This window comes from Protomyctophum bolini, assembly GCF_963924005.1.
Source record: "Protomyctophum bolini genome assembly, chromosome: 19".
NCBI lineage: Eukaryota > Metazoa > Chordata > Actinopteri > Myctophiformes > Myctophidae > Protomyctophum > Protomyctophum bolini.
In genome coordinates this window covers 38,008,248-38,026,058 of record NC_137880.1, presented here as the reverse complement: position 1 = coordinate 38,026,058, position 17,811 = coordinate 38,008,248, and the positions used below count along the sequence as shown (strand labels likewise).

The 17,811-nt window shown below is 42.6% G+C and overlaps 2 protein-coding genes across 3 annotated transcripts in view; both read left to right on the top strand.

Annotated features, from left to right (window-relative positions):
• Window positions 1-3,888, top strand: part of ttc13 (tetratricopeptide repeat domain 13) — a 34,200-nt gene extending 30,312 nt beyond the window's left edge. For both annotated transcript variants that reach the window (XM_080790406.1, XM_080790405.1), the window contains exons 21-23: window positions 1,640-1,718; window positions 2,452-2,531; window positions 3,550-3,888. In XM_080790406.1, the coding sequence (XP_080646532.1) occupies window positions 1,640-1,718; window positions 2,452-2,531; window positions 3,550-3,664 (274 nt within the window). In that variant the 3' untranslated portion in view covers window positions 3,665-3,888. The remainder of the gene's footprint in view (window positions 1-1,639; window positions 1,719-2,451; window positions 2,532-3,549) is intronic.
• A 6,173-nt stretch (window positions 3,889-10,061) lies between these two features.
• On the top strand, window positions 10,062-15,962 carry plgrkt (plasminogen receptor, C-terminal lysine transmembrane protein). Its single transcript, XM_080790826.1, has 5 exons — window positions 10,062-10,182; window positions 10,517-10,626; window positions 12,105-12,235; window positions 13,055-13,164; window positions 14,150-15,962. The coding sequence occupies exons 2-5, from the start codon at window positions 10,546-10,548 to the stop codon at window positions 14,275-14,277; spliced, it is 450 nt and encodes a 149-aa protein (XP_080646952.1). The 5' UTR covers window positions 10,062-10,182; window positions 10,517-10,545; the 3' UTR covers window positions 14,278-15,962.
• The last annotated feature ends 1,849 nt before the right edge of the window (window positions 15,963-17,811 follow it).

Sequence of the window (17,811 nt, the reverse complement as noted above, 5' to 3'; positions counted from 1 at the left end):
CAGTAATAATAATGTAATTTGACCTCAAATCTAATTGCAAAAAAACCCAAACTCAGCTGATTTTGTATCTTCAATATATCCTGATTAACAGCCTGGAATTGCTTGAGGGGAAAGTGTTGAAAATGGCCTGTATACAGTATGGCCGCCATAGACATCCAATATAAGGCAAATATCTATATATATATATATATACACGTTTCCTTTTGCTTTAAGTAGCATAATGTGATATGTGATATGATATACCCAAAACAAAGAAAAATCTTAACTAGGTACAGACTCAGTGAGCACAGTCTCGCAATCGAGAAAGGCCGTCATAGGCAGACCTGTATCCCGAGAGAAGACAGACTATGCACCCACTGCACACTAAACTAAGTGGAAACCGAGCTACACTTCCTAACCATCTGTCCATTGTACCAAGACATCAGAGACACATACTTCCCACAGATCACAACCACACACAGAGATTTTGAAAACATGACCAATGACAAAAAACTCCCATATCTGCTGGGCGAAGTACAACAATGTGCAAACACAGCAGCAAGATTTGTGAGTTGCTGTGATAGGAGAAGGATATCAAATGGAACACAACCACCCTAAAGACTAATCATTGTGTATATTCCTGCACTATACCTGCATTGAGTGACCTTGGTACATAGAATTTGATCTATTGAAGATTCTGACCTTCAAATGTACATAATTTCTGTTTTGATTGTATTGCTGTATTGTTGTATTGTTCTTTCTGCTTTGGCAATGTAAACGTATGTTTTCTCATGCCAATAAAGCCCTTTGAATTGAATTGAATTGAATTGAATTGACATGTCAAACTAGGGTGTTTCCATGATGCCGAGTCCATTCCAAGCATTAGTTTTGCATAAAAACACTCCTTGGGCTAATAATAACGGCCATACGTAGCCGTGCTGACCTCATCACATTTGTGATGACGGCTATGGCTGTTATTAATAGCCCAAAGGAGTGTTTTTTATGTAATTAGATTGAGGTTGATCCTGTATTTTCTATAGAGTTCCCGTGTACTAAAAGAGATTAAATCAGGGGATGCGTTCGGGAATATCCGCACCGGAGCACACTCTCCCATTGGCTTGCATAGAGCACCGAAGTCCTGACGTAACTCGCTCATCCCGACGATTCCCCTGGTTCGCGGAAGTAATTTCTCTATGGAGAATAACATGGGGTGATCTTAATATCGTCTACTATAAGCGTTGTGGTCCGAAAATAAACAAGATGTCTCTGCGTTATTGTTTAGGGAGGTGTCTCTGTATAGTTTGCAACAGTCAGTCACTCATATATGATACAGTCTGCTTCTAGCGGAAATCTAACTTATTCAGCAGCAGTAACATTAGCGTTTTCTCTCAGTCAGTTGATTCTTCATATCCATATGAGTGAAGCGGCCGGGGTGACATGTTTATTTTTCAAACACAGTTGTTATATGAGGCGATCTAAAATCGCCTCAATGGGGATTTCAATGCAACTAAACAAATACATGAACCTGGGGACTGACGCCCTCTATACTGACAGTGACGTCAGACTTCGGTGCTCTATTGCACAGTGTGCTCCGATCGCGCCCCCATGTGAGAGCGTTGTCCTGACCTTGTGCTTCCCCTCCTCCTGTGTTTCTCTGCAGCGTGGTGGCGTACTCTGTGGTGATGGGGGCGCTGATGGCCAGTGGTAAGGAGGTCATTGGCAGGATCCCCAAAGGAAAGGTAAAATATATATATATATTTTTTTTAACCCATTCTGACCTGAGATCAGATTCATAACGAGGTTTCCACCTGGACACACGCTGGTTTGATTAACCCATTCTGACCTGAGATCAGATTCTAAAAAATGTCAGTCGTTCTTCGATTTTTCGGCCCATTCTGTTTCGGCCCGAATAGGCAGAAAATACTGTATATGACAGAATAATAGTGTATGCAATTAATGCATTCAAATCAAAAGAGCTGAATAAATGTTTTATGGACCCATAATAGTGATTATTATTTAAGTTAAGTTTTGCCATAAATCAGGTAGCTTTAAGGTACGGTCATGACAGCAATTGTAGGAAAAAAATTATATATAATATAAATTATATTCGGGTATTCTGTTTTCGGCCAAGGAAAGGAAAGGTACTATGTTTACCCTGCAGGGTAACTGGACTAAGGAAAGGAAAGGTACTATGTTTACCCTGCAGGGTAACTGGACTAAGCTCAATAACTTGTTTACAGCCAGGCCCTGCTCATAGAACATTTCATGGTAGAGATTCAATGCCTTGCTCAAGGGCACTTCGGCGGTGGTCATTTTAACGTGCCGGCCCCGGGGATACGAACTAGCGACCTTCCGATATCAAGACCGCTCCGCAAACCGTTCGGCCACCTCTGCCCCAACTGTTTCCTATATTCGGTATTCGTTTCGGCCAAGAATTCCGTGCATCCCTAATTCTTTCCCCCTGGGTTTCAGCTGGTGGACTTTGAGGCCATGACCACACCGAGCCCAGATGGCTTCAGTAAAACAGCCAAGAGCTGGATGAACCTGAAGAGGTGAGGACAACTGGGGACATTTAGGGTTTTAAATTTTTTATGATGATTGTAAGCAACCCCGGCTGATAAAAGGATGAGCTCTCGAACTGATGATTTAGAATGCTTTATTCCAGAAACACCGTAAGAACTATAGGTGGAAAAACACACAAACGGTACACAAATGTTACATATATTATGGCTTCTGACGAAAACAATTGACAAACCATATTGTAGCAAAGCTGAATACTGTAAAACTATACGAAAATCATAAAGTCACAAATACATCGATAACATTTGACAATGATCCTCTGAATTACTATTGCTCAGCATTAACTGTTTTTATATCAAAATGACAATCCTTTGAGTGCAACGCATGAATTACTGGATCATTACTGAATTATCTTAATGACAAAACCTTTACATTCTTTCCTTTTGAACCGATAATCTCAATACTCAAATACTCAAATGAGTGATCAAATGGTTCGTTACAATGATTATTTCTGGGTTTAATAATGGACTCCTCGTAGTTCTGGGGGTCGTAACACTCAAGATTTTGGGACCCCAAATCAATTAACTCCAATTATGAAGTATATTCAATTCTCTGAATTCTGAAGTATGTATCATTCACCAACTCAACAAAGTGGTTTTACTGTTAGGTTGGGTTGGCCGTTAACCCCTTTTGGTGTTTCAAGCATTATGTCATGCTTTAGCTATTGAAAAATAGCAGATCTACAAGCTCATAGCGTGCCACCGAGTGGCTTTGAATATATATTTCAGAACGAACAACAACTCAACTCAACTCAATTATTGGCTTCTGGGGGGTCCCTGGAACTACATATTTTGAGATGGGGGGGGGGGGGGGGGGGGGTCCGTGGCCCAATAGAGATAATTCTGGGGGTCCTTGACATGAAAAAGGTTGAGCACCACTGACATAGAAACATGGGTTTTTCAGAAAAATGTTAGGATTTAGAAGCCTTTTTTTTTAATCGACCTCAGTCCAAAATGGGTTAATCATCTTTCTCCTTTTCTCCCTCTGCAGTTTACCAAGCTGGTACCAGAGTCTTCCATCTGTAGCAGAGACCTTCCCTTCGACCAGAACCATGATAGAAGTCCTAAACACAGACTCTACCTCGCATTGTCCCAAGCAGTCCTAACAGAAAGACCCTGTTGTGGGACAGAGTCTGTCCCATGGGATGTCCTGGTGTGGGACAGAGTCTGTCCCATGGGATGTCCTGGTGTGGGACAGAGTCTGTCCCATGGGATGTCCTGGTGTGGGACAGAGTCTGTCCCATGGGATGTCCTGGTGTGGGACAGAGTCTGTCCCATGGGATGTCCTGGTGTGGGACAGAGTCTGTCCCATGGGATGTCCTGGTGTGGGACAGAGTCTGTCCCATGGGATGTCCTCGCCTGGGACAGAGTCTGTCCCATGGGATGTCCTGGTGTGGGACAGAGTCTGTCCCATGGGATGTCCTGGTGTGGGACAGAGTCTGTCCCATGGGATGTCCTGGTGTGGGACAGAGTCTGTCCCATGGGATGTCCTGGTGTGGGACAGAGTCTGTCCCATGGGATGTCCTCGCCTGGGACAGAGTCTGTCCCATGGGATGTCTTCAAAAGGAGCTTCTTTAAACACTGGACAGAATCGACGAGATACGCCCCTCCTTCTGCAGCCCAAAACCAGTCTGGAACGGGTTACCCAAAAAAAACCAAACCTTTCAATGAACCCTAGATCGTCTTAGTGCCACTCTGGGGTCTGGGGAGTCTTCCTAGACCCTGGTGGAGTCTTCCTAGACCCTGGGGAGTCTTCCTAGACCCTGGTGGAGTCTTCCTAGACCCTGGTGGAGTCTTCCTAGACCCTGGTGGAGTCTTCCTAGACCCTGGTGGAGTCTTCCTAGACCCTGGTGGAGTCTTCCTAGACCCTGGTGGAGTCTTCCTAGACCCTGGTGGAGTCTTCCTAGACCCTGGGGAGTCTTCCTAGACCCTGGTGGAGTCTTCCTAGACCCTGGGGAGTCTTCCTAGACCCTGGTGGAGTCTTCCTAGACCCTGGTGGAGTCTTCCTAGACCCTGGTGGAGTCTTCCTAGACCCTGGTGGAGTCTTCCTAGACCCTGGTGGAGTCTTCCTAGACCCTGGTGGAGTCTTCCTAGACCCTGGTGGAGTCTTCCTAGACCCTGGTGGAGTCTTCCTAGACCCTGGGGAGTCTTCCTAGACCCTGGGGAGTCTTCCTAGACCCTGGTGGAGTCTTCCTAGACCCTGGTGGAGTCTTCCTAGACCCTGGTGGAGTCTTCCTAGACCCTGGTGGAGTCTTCCTAGACCCTGGTGGAGTCTTCCTAGACCCTGGGGAGTCTTCTAATAGGTCGTTATTGTAAAGTGTTACCCACCATTCTTTTGAGGCAAATTAAAATTATTATTTCTATTGGACCTTTTTAAAGAGTGTAAAGGTGTGATCTATTTGATTTTGCCAAAATCCGCCGTGGTGCTTATAGCTGGATGGGCATATTATTATTATTATTATTATAGCACAATCCAATCTTCACCAGTCGATTATTACCCTAAAACAACGGAACACAACACGTGACGTTTTGAGCGTCGCTATGCTTGTATATTATCCACTGTGTGAGCTTCAGCGGACGCACAGAATGTGTGTTGAGAAAACTAGGCTGCTAGGTTGGCTCGGGATGCAGAAGGGATCCCCCCCCCCCCCCCCCCCCCATGGCCCTGTTTGTTTGTCTCTCTTTCTCTCTCTGCCCATTATAGGCCACACTCCAAACCACAAAGCACAACTTTCATCCCTTGAAATATTAGCATAAACAATCTTAAATCGCACTGACCTGAATCCTACCTTTTAACCCATTCTGACCGGGAACCCGTTTTGGTGTTAGCATCATGTTATGCTTTAAGCTATTGAAAAATAGCAGATCTACAAGCTCGTAGCGCGCCACCGAGTGGCGCGCTACGAGCTTGTAGGTCTGCTATTTTTGAAAAATCGAAGAACGACTGTGACATTTTTAGAATCTGATCTCAGGTCAGAATGGGTTCATCAGACCAGTGTGTGTCCAGTGGAAACCTCGTATGAATCTGATCTCAGGTCAGAATGGGTTAATTATTATATATATATCTGGGTTTGTTTCACTCGTCAAAGTGCAACGAATGACGAGGCATTTAGGATATGGATCTCACAGCCCTTTTGCCACCAAGATGAACTGAGCCTTTGCGGTGGTGGATATCTTGTGAATATGCCATCATTCTAATTGGCACTTTACCTCTCCTCAACATGTCATTTACACACACACACACACACACACACACACACACACACAGTCCATCAGCAGAGAAAAGGGACACGATTTTAACCCATTCTGACCTGAGATCAGATTCATACGAGGTTTCCACTGGACACACACTGGTCTGATTAACCCATTCTGACCTGAGATCAGATTCTAAAAATGTCAGTCGTTCTTCGAATTTTTCAAAAATAGCAGACCTACAAGCTCGTATCGCGCCACTCGGTGGCGCGATATGAGCTTGTAGATCTGCTATTTTTCAATAGCTAAAGCATAACATGATGCCAACACCAAAATGGGTGCCCGGTCAGAATGGGTTAATGCTATAGAATAGACGAAAAGAAAGAAAAATAAACTTCAGGGCTACTCTATTCCACTTGGATTACTTGAACAATATAAAGAACAAAGTCTTCTGCCCTCTAAAGGGCGTTTGACCCTCACAGTTTTAAATTGACGAATCGCAGGTTGTTTGTTGGTATAAAGATGGTTTGGCTGCTTAAAAACTATTTTTTTTTCTTTTAACAAGGAATCTTCTTGAAGAACCGACCTCAGAGATTTCAGAAAAGTGATATTTTATAGAGAATATATATATATATATAAGGAACATTGAGAGCCACACTAAACGGATACTTTTTTGTAGGTGCTTAACCCATTTAGGCCCGACGTCGACATTTCTAAAATGTCTTCTAAACATTTTTCTGAAACACTTATGTTTCTAGGCCTATATCACTCAATATTTCATGTCAAGGACTCCAGAAATTATATGTAATGGGCCGCCGACCCCCATCTCAAAACATGTTGTTCCAGGGGCAACCCCAGAAGCAAAGATTTGAGTTAAAATCGGTCACTCTGAAAGAATATTCCAACTGGTTTGTGCCCCATTTTCACGATTTTTCAAAAAATAGCAGACCTACAAGCTCGTAGCGCGCCACTCGGTGGCGCGCTATGAGCTTGTAGATCTGCTATTTTCGAATAGCTAAATTACAACATAATAGACTGACACCACACAGCGTATTCAGGGCGGAGTCACCACCCCCGGGGGAAGTTGTGATTTGCTCTCGTTCACTGCAATGCAATTTGCGGCATTTCCAAAACAATATTGCGCAGAGTATAGCGATTATCAAACGTATTTGCAATGCCACACGTTGAAAGATCTGTTGCCCGCGTGGACAAGACAAGGCACGCTGTATACCTCCGCAAGTTTGATATTATCGGCATAGATGTTTGTCCGTATGTGATTAAGCATTGGAATAAGTTGCATTGGCACTAGCCATAGAAAATTCTTACCCTGGGCTAAAACCGGATGTGACGTTTATGGGCGTTCCTGTCTATAGCGTGGTGTCAGTTATACATTTAAAAAACAAAACCGCAACGTTGTGAGTTAGACGACCTGCCATGTTGTGTGTGCTAAATATAAATCTGGACTCCATGGCTTAGTTGCCGGAGACGAGCTGTGGAAAGATTTGGGTTTGTGTGTACAACGAATCGGCCCCAAGGCTGATGCAAGAAACTCCATCGAGACAGACCTCTGTGTGGAATTAGGGTTAAACTTCTAATGAGCCTGCAGGAAATCCTTGGATTTAAACTGTCTACTCCCGCGCCTCAGTTCTATTTTAATTTCCCTCTTAAACAAATATATATATATATCAACATGATTTTTGGAAAGATTATGGAGACTAGATTTTTTTTATGGCATTTCAAGTTTCTTAAATCAATTTGGATTATAAAGGTCACCTGAAAGATGATGTCCTAAAAGATGCAAATTTAACCCATTTCTATGTTGCTATAGTCAATTGTTTCCGGCATCTTATGGCATTCTCTCACAGTAGTTCTGTGTGTTTTAGAGTTACAGGTGTAACTCATTCGGCGTCCATCGAAATCTCTGTGTGGTCGACTGTCTGTTGGAGAGGATTCTTTGTGCTTTATTTATTGAGACACTGCTGTGCCAGTGGCATCCAACTGTGACTTTTACATTTTTTGCTTTCCTGCTTTTTAGTTTTTTTAATCCCTTTGGATTTTCACATTTCTGTTTTTAAAATGATCTATAACCCAATTGAGGTTTTTAGAACTTTCCCCCCCCCCCCCTTCATCTGTTTCATAGTGAAACAGAGAGAGAGGACGGAACACTCAACTTCACCTGTTTGTTAAAATTTAACAATTTAATGTTTTTAAATTGTTACAACTTTAATGTTACAGAACGTTGCAGCCTTTCGGGTTGAGCTATACAGACATGGTTAATATGCATTAAACCAATGAATACATAGAACGTTTTTCTTTTTTTCTTTTGTGTGGATATAATCCACTAAAAAGTTCAAAGAAAGTAGACCACTTGTTCTGGTCTATTAACCCATTCTGAACGGGAACCCATTTTGGTGTTAGCATCATGTCGTGCTTTAGCTATTGAAAAATAGCAGATCTACAAGCTCGTAGCGCGCCACCGAGTGGCGCGATACGAGCTTGTAGGTCTGCTATTTTTGAAAAATCGAAGAACGACTGACATTTTTAGAATCTGATCTCAGGTCAGAATGGGTTCATCAGACCAGTGTGTGTCCAGTGGAAACCTCGTATGAATCTGATCTCAGGTCAGAATGGGTTAAGAGATATTCACAGTTCAGATGGTCTTGCCCAGAATTCCTTCTGTCGTGCATTAAAAGCAATGGCTAAAACTTAAAAGCACATATTTATGGTCTGAATAGTTAATAATATGCTTGTTTAACCCATTCTGACCTGAGATCAGATTCATACGAGGTTTCCACTGGACACACACTGGTCTGATTAACCCATTCTGACCTGAGATCAGATTCTAAAAATGTCAGTCGTTCTGTCGATTTTTCAAAAACAGCAGATCTACAAGCTCGTAGCGCGCCACTCGGTGGCGCGCTATGAGCTTGTAGATCTGCTATTTTTAAATAGCTAAAGCACGACACGATGCTAACACCAAAATGAGTTCCCGTTCAGAATGGGTTAATAATATGCTTGTTTAAAAATATTTTTGAGTTTATGCTCCCATGAATATCAAATCTTCTGCTGTTCTTCCAAAAACGATGTCCAATAAGCCAATTTTTGCTTGTCGGTCAAAAAGAGACTAAAGGGAATTGGTTTCGTGTTCTAATTTTATTCTATACGGTATTGCCGCGACACAGCTGGGTCCTTTAGAACAGTGGTTCCCAAACCTTTTCATGTCGATGACCCCCCAAATTGACACTTATTAGCCTGCAGACCCCCCATTTAAAAAACATGTCAGGGACCCCTCCCCCATAAGAGAACATGTTTACAGCTCTAGAAGTGATTCTCAACCATTTTAATTTCAAGGACCCCCCCCCCCCCCAGTTTGACATACATTAGTCCACGGACCCCCCATTGAATGGAATTTCTATCTCTGGGACCCCAATTTATATATTGTAAAATCTGACTGGGGTCAATTTGGTTCCATTTGTACACTCAGAGTTACAGACCCATATAAGGGTTCCATTTGGTTCCAAACTATCATTTAGCTGGGGGCCCCCCTGGAATGCCTTCAAGGGCCCCCTGGGGGTCCCCGGACCACACTGCTTTAGAAGAAAAAAACTCTTACTATACTATTAGTATTACTGTGACAGCGTTGATCTCTTTGGGAAGACCTTCTGTAATTCACTTTCACTTTGTCCTACTTTTTTTTGCACTGGGTCAAGTATAGCCTAACTTTAAGTGCTAAAGCCTAAAGTTGGGCCTTTTAAAACGAGGAGTCGACCTCCCATCTTGAAGTCTAAAACTTGAAGGAAGATTTTTATTTTATGTAATGGGAATGTAAAGCAGTCAATAAAACTGGTGAGTTTAAGTGTGTGTGTGTGTGTGTGTGTGTGTGTGTGTGTGTGTGTGGCAGGTTTAAGCTAGTACACAGACATTGGGAGCATTTAGAACATATCTAAAAAGAGTAGGCTATGTTCTGGAAAGACGTTTGGTAGAAAGAAAAAAAATTAGGCTGTTTAATAACAAGTTTGTGTGTTATTCGCTAGACTGGGGGGTCAAGGGGTCAATTCGCTCTGCAGGTTGCTGATCCGGTTTGGGCTAGAGCAGATACGGAAACTGCGTGTGTGTTTGTGTGTGTGGTGTGCGTGCGTGTGTGTGACCGGATCTCACTGAGAGACAGGCTTTCCGGCCTGGTGACGCAATGTTACAGTTGAACGCGGATTGGTCGCTGGCCTGTCCTCTGTCAGAGTGCTCGGCCAATGAGACGGCGTTGTGCTTTTAATTGGGCGGTGCTTGTGTATTTGTGTGCGTGTTTTGATCCAGAAGCATGTTGTCCTTGGTGGAACTTTGGCAGCTAAGCCTGTTAGCTTGAGCAAATATAATATAATATAACTACCTCTAATTGTACATGAGATACGGTAGTTATAATCATCTACAGCGTTAGGTACGTACAGACACTTCGTTCGTTGATGTGGATTTAAGTGACAGAAACGGTTTTGATTTAACAGTTGTGGCTGCCTTTGCCTTTCTGGTTTGTATTGTAGCACATCTGTCAGTGACAACATACATGAGTTGACACTTTCTTATCGCCAATCTTTTCTTTTAAGCGGAAAGGTTTTAAAATGCGGGATATTTTTACGGGAATGTTTTTTTTTGTTGAGAAAACTAACAGGAGGGTTGATATCTGAGTGATGATGTGAATGAACGGTGGCTGGCTGGCAATGACTGTACAATAATTTAAATACTTGTGTTTTTTTGTGTGCTGTGTCTTCTTTCAGTCCAACAGCAACATAGATAAACCATCACGATGGGGTTCATGGTGTCTAAGTCCATGGATGCTAACTTCAAGAAGCAGCAGGAGTTTATGCTTCACAATGCAAGGCTACAGGTGAGAGAGAGAGAGAGAGAGAGAGGAGCTGTGATTGACATGCTGGCCAGGGGGTCTTCATGCTCTACTGTTATGGGCGGCTGTGGCTCAGGAGGTAGAGAGCAGGACGTCCAATGATCCCTGGGTCGGCGGTTCGAATCCCGGCTCCTCCTCCTCCTGTCCCACATGTGGAAGTGTCCTTGGGCAAGAAGACACTGAACCCTACACTGCCTCCAATGAGTCGGTCGGTGTGAGCTCGCCAGCGTCGGTGTGTGAATGTGGGGAAGTGAGGACGCTGGCGTCGACTGTTCACCGCTTCACCTCCCAATGTATGAATGAATGAACCTTCACCTCCCAATGTATGAATGAATGAACCTTCACCTCCCAACGTATGAATGAATGAACCTTCACCTCCCAATGTATGCATGAATGAACCTTCACCTCCCAATGTATGCATGAATGAACCTTCACCTCCCAATGTATGAATGAATGAACCTTCACCTCCCAATGTATGCATGAATGAACCTTCACCTCCCAGTGTATGAATGAATGAACCTTCACCTCCCAATGTATGAATGAATGAACCTTCACCTCCCATTGTATGAATGAATGAACCTTCACCTCCCAATGTATGAATGAATGAACCTTCACCTCCCAATGTATGAATGAATGAACCATTGTAAAGCGCTATGAAAATGCAATTCATTATTATGTGCATAAGGTCATACCTCACAGTCTATTCATAGACAGTGGTTTTTCAAAGTGGGATTTGGGCCGGGGACCCCCACGGGGGTCCTTGAGGGAGTTCCAGGGGATCCCCAGCTAAATGATAGTTTGGAACCAACCAAATGGACCCTTTATATGGGTCTGTAACTCTGAGGGTGTACAAATTTGTACACTCTCAGAGTTAAATTAACATTGATTTTACAATATAAATTGGGGGTCCCAGAGATAGAAATGCCATTAAACGGGGGGTCCGTAGACTAATAATGCGTGTCAAACTGGGGGGGTCCTTGAAATTAAACGGGTTGAGAATCACTGCTAGAGCCGTAAATATATGAATTATTATATAATAATCTCATGGGTCCTTGACATGAAAAAAATTGGGACCCACTTATTTAGCTCATTGTTTGGCAGTGGCATCTGGTGTGTAAATTATATTCTTTAACAAATCCTGATATAAATATTAAAAGAATATATATATATATATATATATATATATATATATATATATTTAACAACAATCTTTGTCAAATACTTTTCTACATTTAATGCAAATAAATCCATTTTGAATTAAACTGACCCAAACCGCACATGCATACACGTGTGTGGCACACATTTTCTATTGTCAGCAGTCAGCACTTGGTTTGTAGGAGATGCAGCAGAGGCTGTTATGGACTGTACTGTACTGTATTAGTTTGTATTGGGCCCATCTGTTATGGTACTTTTAGTACATACTATTCTTCCGTGTGTGTGTGTGTGTGTGTGACTGTGTGTAGATGGAACGTCAGATCCTGATGCAGAACCAGATGAGGGAGAGACAGGTGGCCATGCAGATCGCCTGGTCCAGAGAGTTCCTCAATTACTTTGGAAGTTTCTTCGCATTGGCCACTCTGGGGCTCACAGCGGGGTGAGTCTTTATTAACACACTTTTTTTTTTTAAACAAATAAAAAACAGATAGGCCTGTTCATACACCACACACGCACAAGCAATCGCCAAATATAATGAATATGTTCATTTGATGTGTGTTCTTAAAGGAGAATTCCATACTAAAAGGCTTTCTTACCTTTCTTTGTAGTTGTTACGTCCCCACCAAAGAGGTCCAGGTGTTATTTTGTGCAAAAGCTCCTTATTGGCTATTTCCCCTACCATAAGCCCTAAATTAATTGCATTGCATTGAATGGGGCTATGGGGTGTTGTGCTAATTCGCATATTTCCATCGCTCAAAATTATATATTTGTTGTATATATCCTCTCTTCATAATGTAAATAATATCCCAAGCGGCACAGGTTACTAATTATTTCGATGGAAATAAGCAAATTAGCACAACACCCCATAGCCCCATTCAATTCCCATTCAATGCAATTCATTGAGTGCTTATGGTAGGGGAAATATCCAATAAGGAGCTTTTGCACAAAAAAACACCTGGACCTCTTTGGTGGGGACGTAACAACTACAAGGAAAGGTAAGAAAGCATTCTAGCATGGAATTCTCCTTTAATGTGACACATTCCACTTTAGCCCTCATTCCTGCGCATGCACACATAGAGTACTTGTGAGCGTGCGTATCAAAAATGTTGAGCATGCTGCACAAAATCGTACACACAAACATCTTCGTTTTCTGAATGTGTTTATTGTCATGTATTCGTATGATGCACGCATAATTCTATGTCATTCTTAAGGCATGGTGATGAGAAGACATCCATTTATTTTCTTTCCCTTCCATTAGTGCCATAAAGAGGAGGAGACCGGCTCTGTTTGCCCCCATAGTCCCTCTCAGTTTTGTATTGGCTTATCAGATAGACATGGCCTATGGAACTCTGATCTACCGCATGAGAGGTAAGACTTCTCAGACAAATGCTTCTCCAGTTTTTTGTTCTATCATTTTTATCCCACGATTTTGTAACCCATTCTTCACCTAATCACCTAACTACACACCCTCCGCCGACCTGGGGAGAGCAACGGACTTGAACTCATGCTTCCTTCATGCCTGAGTGTCCAAGTTGCTCCTTTACACCTGACAGGGGGGAGTTTCCCTGGTTGGACGTAGCGCGTGGAAGGAACACGTTATTCCAACCAGTTCCTTTCCCCTCCATCAGGCGCCCCGGCTGGCCAGAGGGAGGCAGTTTAGAGACCAGGAATTACTGCATGTTTTTTGTGAGGCTACCTACCCTAGGGGACTTCTCCAGTTTCTGGCTAAAGTGCAGCCATTAGAGCGCCGAAGTCCTGACGTCACCCGCTCATGCCCTGGTTCACGGAAGTCATTTCTCTATGGAGAATAGCATGGGGTCATCTTAAAAGCGTTTCATATAAGCGTTGTGGTCCAAAAATAAACAAGCTGTCTCTGCGTTATTGTCAGGGAGGTGTCTCTGTATCGTTTGCGACAGCCAGTCACTCATATATGATACAGTCTGCTTCTAGCGAAAATAGCGTTTTCTCTCAGTCAGTTGATTCTTCATATCCATATGAGTGAAACGGCCAGGATGACATGTTTATTTTTCAAACACAGTTCTTATATGAGGTGATCTAAAATCCCCCTATGGGGATTACAATGCAAATATAAAGTACATGAACCTGTGGGTTTGCGCCCTCTACCGATATTGACGTCAGACTTCGGTGCCCTATATTACTGTCGTGAGCATACTATGGGCTGTCTCCTAAGGAAACAAGAAACCAAAGATTAATCACAACTGGTCTATTATTAATTAATGAGAATACATTATTTACACAAAAACCATGATAACTTTGCTTCACAGACTTGCTATTTGTCAGTCAGGAATAGAAGGACTAACATATGTATGTATGTTTCGTTGTGTCTGCCTAGGGGAGGCTGAAGGAATCATGGTCTCGGAGCGTGAGCTCTTGGGCCTGCCGCACGGGACGCCAACCTTCGAGAGCATCGAGAAGGAACGCAGAGTCAAAGGCAACCTGAGCTCCCTCTTTGAGAAATGAGACCCCAAGACCCCCGACCCCCCCCCCCGACCCTGCTGCAAGCTCACTGCACGTCGCACCGCTGACACGAGCGTGTCGAGTCCTGTCGTGGGACAACATCGTAAGAGTATAAAATCAATCCGCCATCGTAGCTTTCAGTCATCCGTCCAAGTGGAGCTTTATGCATGGATGGACCTTAAAATCCGTATCGTAAAACAAAATATCAAACGTGTTGATCTGCCGGGAACTGTGACTGAAAATGAGAGATTCAATTCATGAGATGAGATTCAATTTATTGTCAATGTACAGTACAGTACAGTACAGTACAGTAGAGTACAGTACAGTACAGTAGAGTACAGTACAGTACAGTACAGTACAGTACAGCGAAAGGTGTCTTCGCATCTCACCAGAGTGCAAACGTGTCAGTAAAAACTAAAAAGTGATACATACATCCAGTGTGCCGGTCAGTAAGTAAATGCAGTAAAAGCAGTAGACATTAAATAATTAAATTAAGCATATATAATATAAGGCGATAAATAAAGAAATAGACATTCAATATTGTCAGATCCATATTGCACACACACAGTAGTCCTTATTGCACGTAGCCCAGAGTGCACAAAGAAGTTCTAGAGACTAAGGTCCACGAGATACGATAGAAAATATTCTGAAGCTTATCATTTCATTATTTATTTATTTCAAAGGGAAAACAAACAGGCACTTGTTTATTTAAGTTAGTCTGTACTGTACTAAGTCAAAGCATTCTTCCAAACCTCGGCAGTCACCTCACAGCTATTGGATACTATTTGCTTTTGTGGTTGGTTGCTAGTTCTATATGATTGTAATGTTCAGTTCAGAGCATTAAATCCAGTGAGTTATTGGTGTGTGTGTGTGAGCCGAGGGCAAAAACGAGACTAGTAGTACTTAGTGATATTTAGGGCTCCATTTCCGTCACTGCTAAATCCCTTATCCCTAAACTTTGCCTTTTTTTTTACTATTTTGAAAAACATTTTTGAATAGTTCAAGCCGATCTACACGTTGACACGTTGACAAGGCAAAGACGTTTAGGGATAAGGGGTTTAGCGGTGACAAATGGAGCCCTTGGGGTCTTAACAAGCTCACTACCAATGTAGTTTGAATCGTCCAACATTGGCGAGGTGCCTTGTGCGAATGTGCGTTCACTAGAGGGCCTGGAAACTAAAAGTAAGATTTTCATTGGTGCCTAGAATTGGTTGAAGCAGCAGCTGCTATAAGCAAATAATATGTCAAAATGTAATGACTTTTTTTCTTTTTTGGTATTCAGACAGCCAGCCAATGGGTAGAACACACACCTAGAACACATCTAGGGGCTCCAATCTGCATTCAAAGATGTTCCAAGAAGCTTTGTCATTGGTCGAAAGAATCCCGTTCGCAATGACTAACCAATCAGGTTTCTAGGAAAATATTTGAATGCACATTGCGGCTCCTAGATGTGTCACAGTGGGAGCGTTTTACCCATTGCTGGCTGTCTGAATATAAGAAAAAAAGCAATTAAAATTTAAAAAAATTACATATTATTGCTTCTAGCAGCTTTAAGTGTGTGTGTGTGTGGGTGGGTGTGGTTTATTTTATTACTCGTTTCATTGTCTGTCGTATATTGTATGCCATGTTGCCAAAGGCAAACTTTCACGTTATGTTTAATTTAATGGATAATAAAAAGTGTTCTTTATCTTTAACCTTCTATCATTACATTTTGAGATACAGTAGAGCCTACATTGTGTGCAAGACTGTGAAGGTTTTGGAGCCGGGAATGACTGGAGTCTGGAAGTGACGATGGATGGATGGAGGAGGGCTCTTCTGAGGACGACCTAGAGGAATTTAAAAAGGCCAAAGCGGACCAAACCTGACCAAAAAGCGGTACGCTTCCTTCTCCTGGGGGGGCGACTGTGGCTTAGGAGGTATAGAGCAGGTCGTCCAATGATCCATGGGTCGGCGGTTCGAATCCCGGCTCCTCCTCCTCCTCCTGTCTACATGTCGAAGTGTCCTTGGGCAAGACACTGAACCCCTAATTGCTCCCGATGTGCTGGTTGGTGCCTTGCATGGCTTCCGCCGCAATCGGTGTGTGAATGTGTGTGTGTGAATGTATAATTCACAATTTACGTAAAGCGCTATCATCATCATCATATCATCATCATACTAAAATTCAGCGAATGTCTGTCTGTCTGTCTGTCTGAATGTCCCTGACAGCGCTTTATCTCAACATTGGCTGCCCCAATCACTCCCACTTTTCACACAGGCATGGACCATAATTATATGGAGGTCTTAATGGAGCCCTTTTTCCAATTTGACACATTCATGATTTATAATGAATTTATTAGTGGATTAAAAAATGCAAAAATGGGTATTGTACTGTCAATATGACATGAATATGAATGCAAAGTAGCGGTCCATGTGTGGACAGGCTACCTGTCGCCGTTGTGCATGGTGAGATGTGTGCAAACCGTGTAGTTTATCAGGAGAAGAATACCAAAGGATGCAAGATTTATTACTGAATTAAAAACGCTCCGGGCGCAGTACCCCCCCACGGCCACAAGAGGGGGGCAAATACCTCACAACGGGTAAGGGCTAGTATACTAAATGCACCATTTTCTCAGTTGTAGCATGAGATTCAAAGTCTGTGCGCAATTAAGTGGAAATCATTGCCGATCATTTTTCAAGTCCGGTTGTTTTCTGACCGAAGTGTTGAACTGATCATCCCAACCCACACACGGCCAAGGTTTCTTTATTTTGTAGCCATCCTACAAAACCGTTTGTCTCAGGTCAGTGGTACCCAAACTTTTTCATGTCAAGGACCCCCCGAATTGACACTCATTAGCCTGCGGACCCCCATTAGAAAAGATATGCCAAAGATTATTATTATTTATTTTTTTTACGGCTCTAGCATTTTCATTTCAAGGACTTGACCTGAAATCGGCTACGGTTCCCCATTTAATGGCATTTCTCAGAGAGTTACAGAGAGTTACTTCCTAACTATCATTTGGCCTGGGGACCCCCTGGAACTCCCTCAAGGACCCTTGGGGGTCCCCGGACCCCACTTTTGGGGGAACCACTGTCTCAGGTCACCCCTATAAATAACTGCACCCCTGAATTACATTATTACTTACTTTATAGAACCTTACATTTATGTCATATAATACAGTACATTAAATATGTTGATGTTCCCCTCTAACATACAGTATGTGACGATCGAGGAAAACAATAGTTTCCATTATTATGACAGATTGAAAAATAACTTCATACTTGAAGCATCTATTCTGGGGTGAATTGTCTTTTCTTTAGTTTATTTATTTTGACATTTTCCTATGGTAAAAAAAAGAAAGGTCTTCATTTAGTCATGTAATATGTTTTTGGTAATATTAGCATATTTTATGTTTTGAATGTACATACATTTTCACTTAAAATACGTAATTTATTACGTATTTTGTGGTGTTTTTTGTTGGTCATAATAATGCATTTACAGATCCGGATACAGATGTCCCTGAAATGTACACTTTTCACCACTAGGTGTCAGACTAGTTC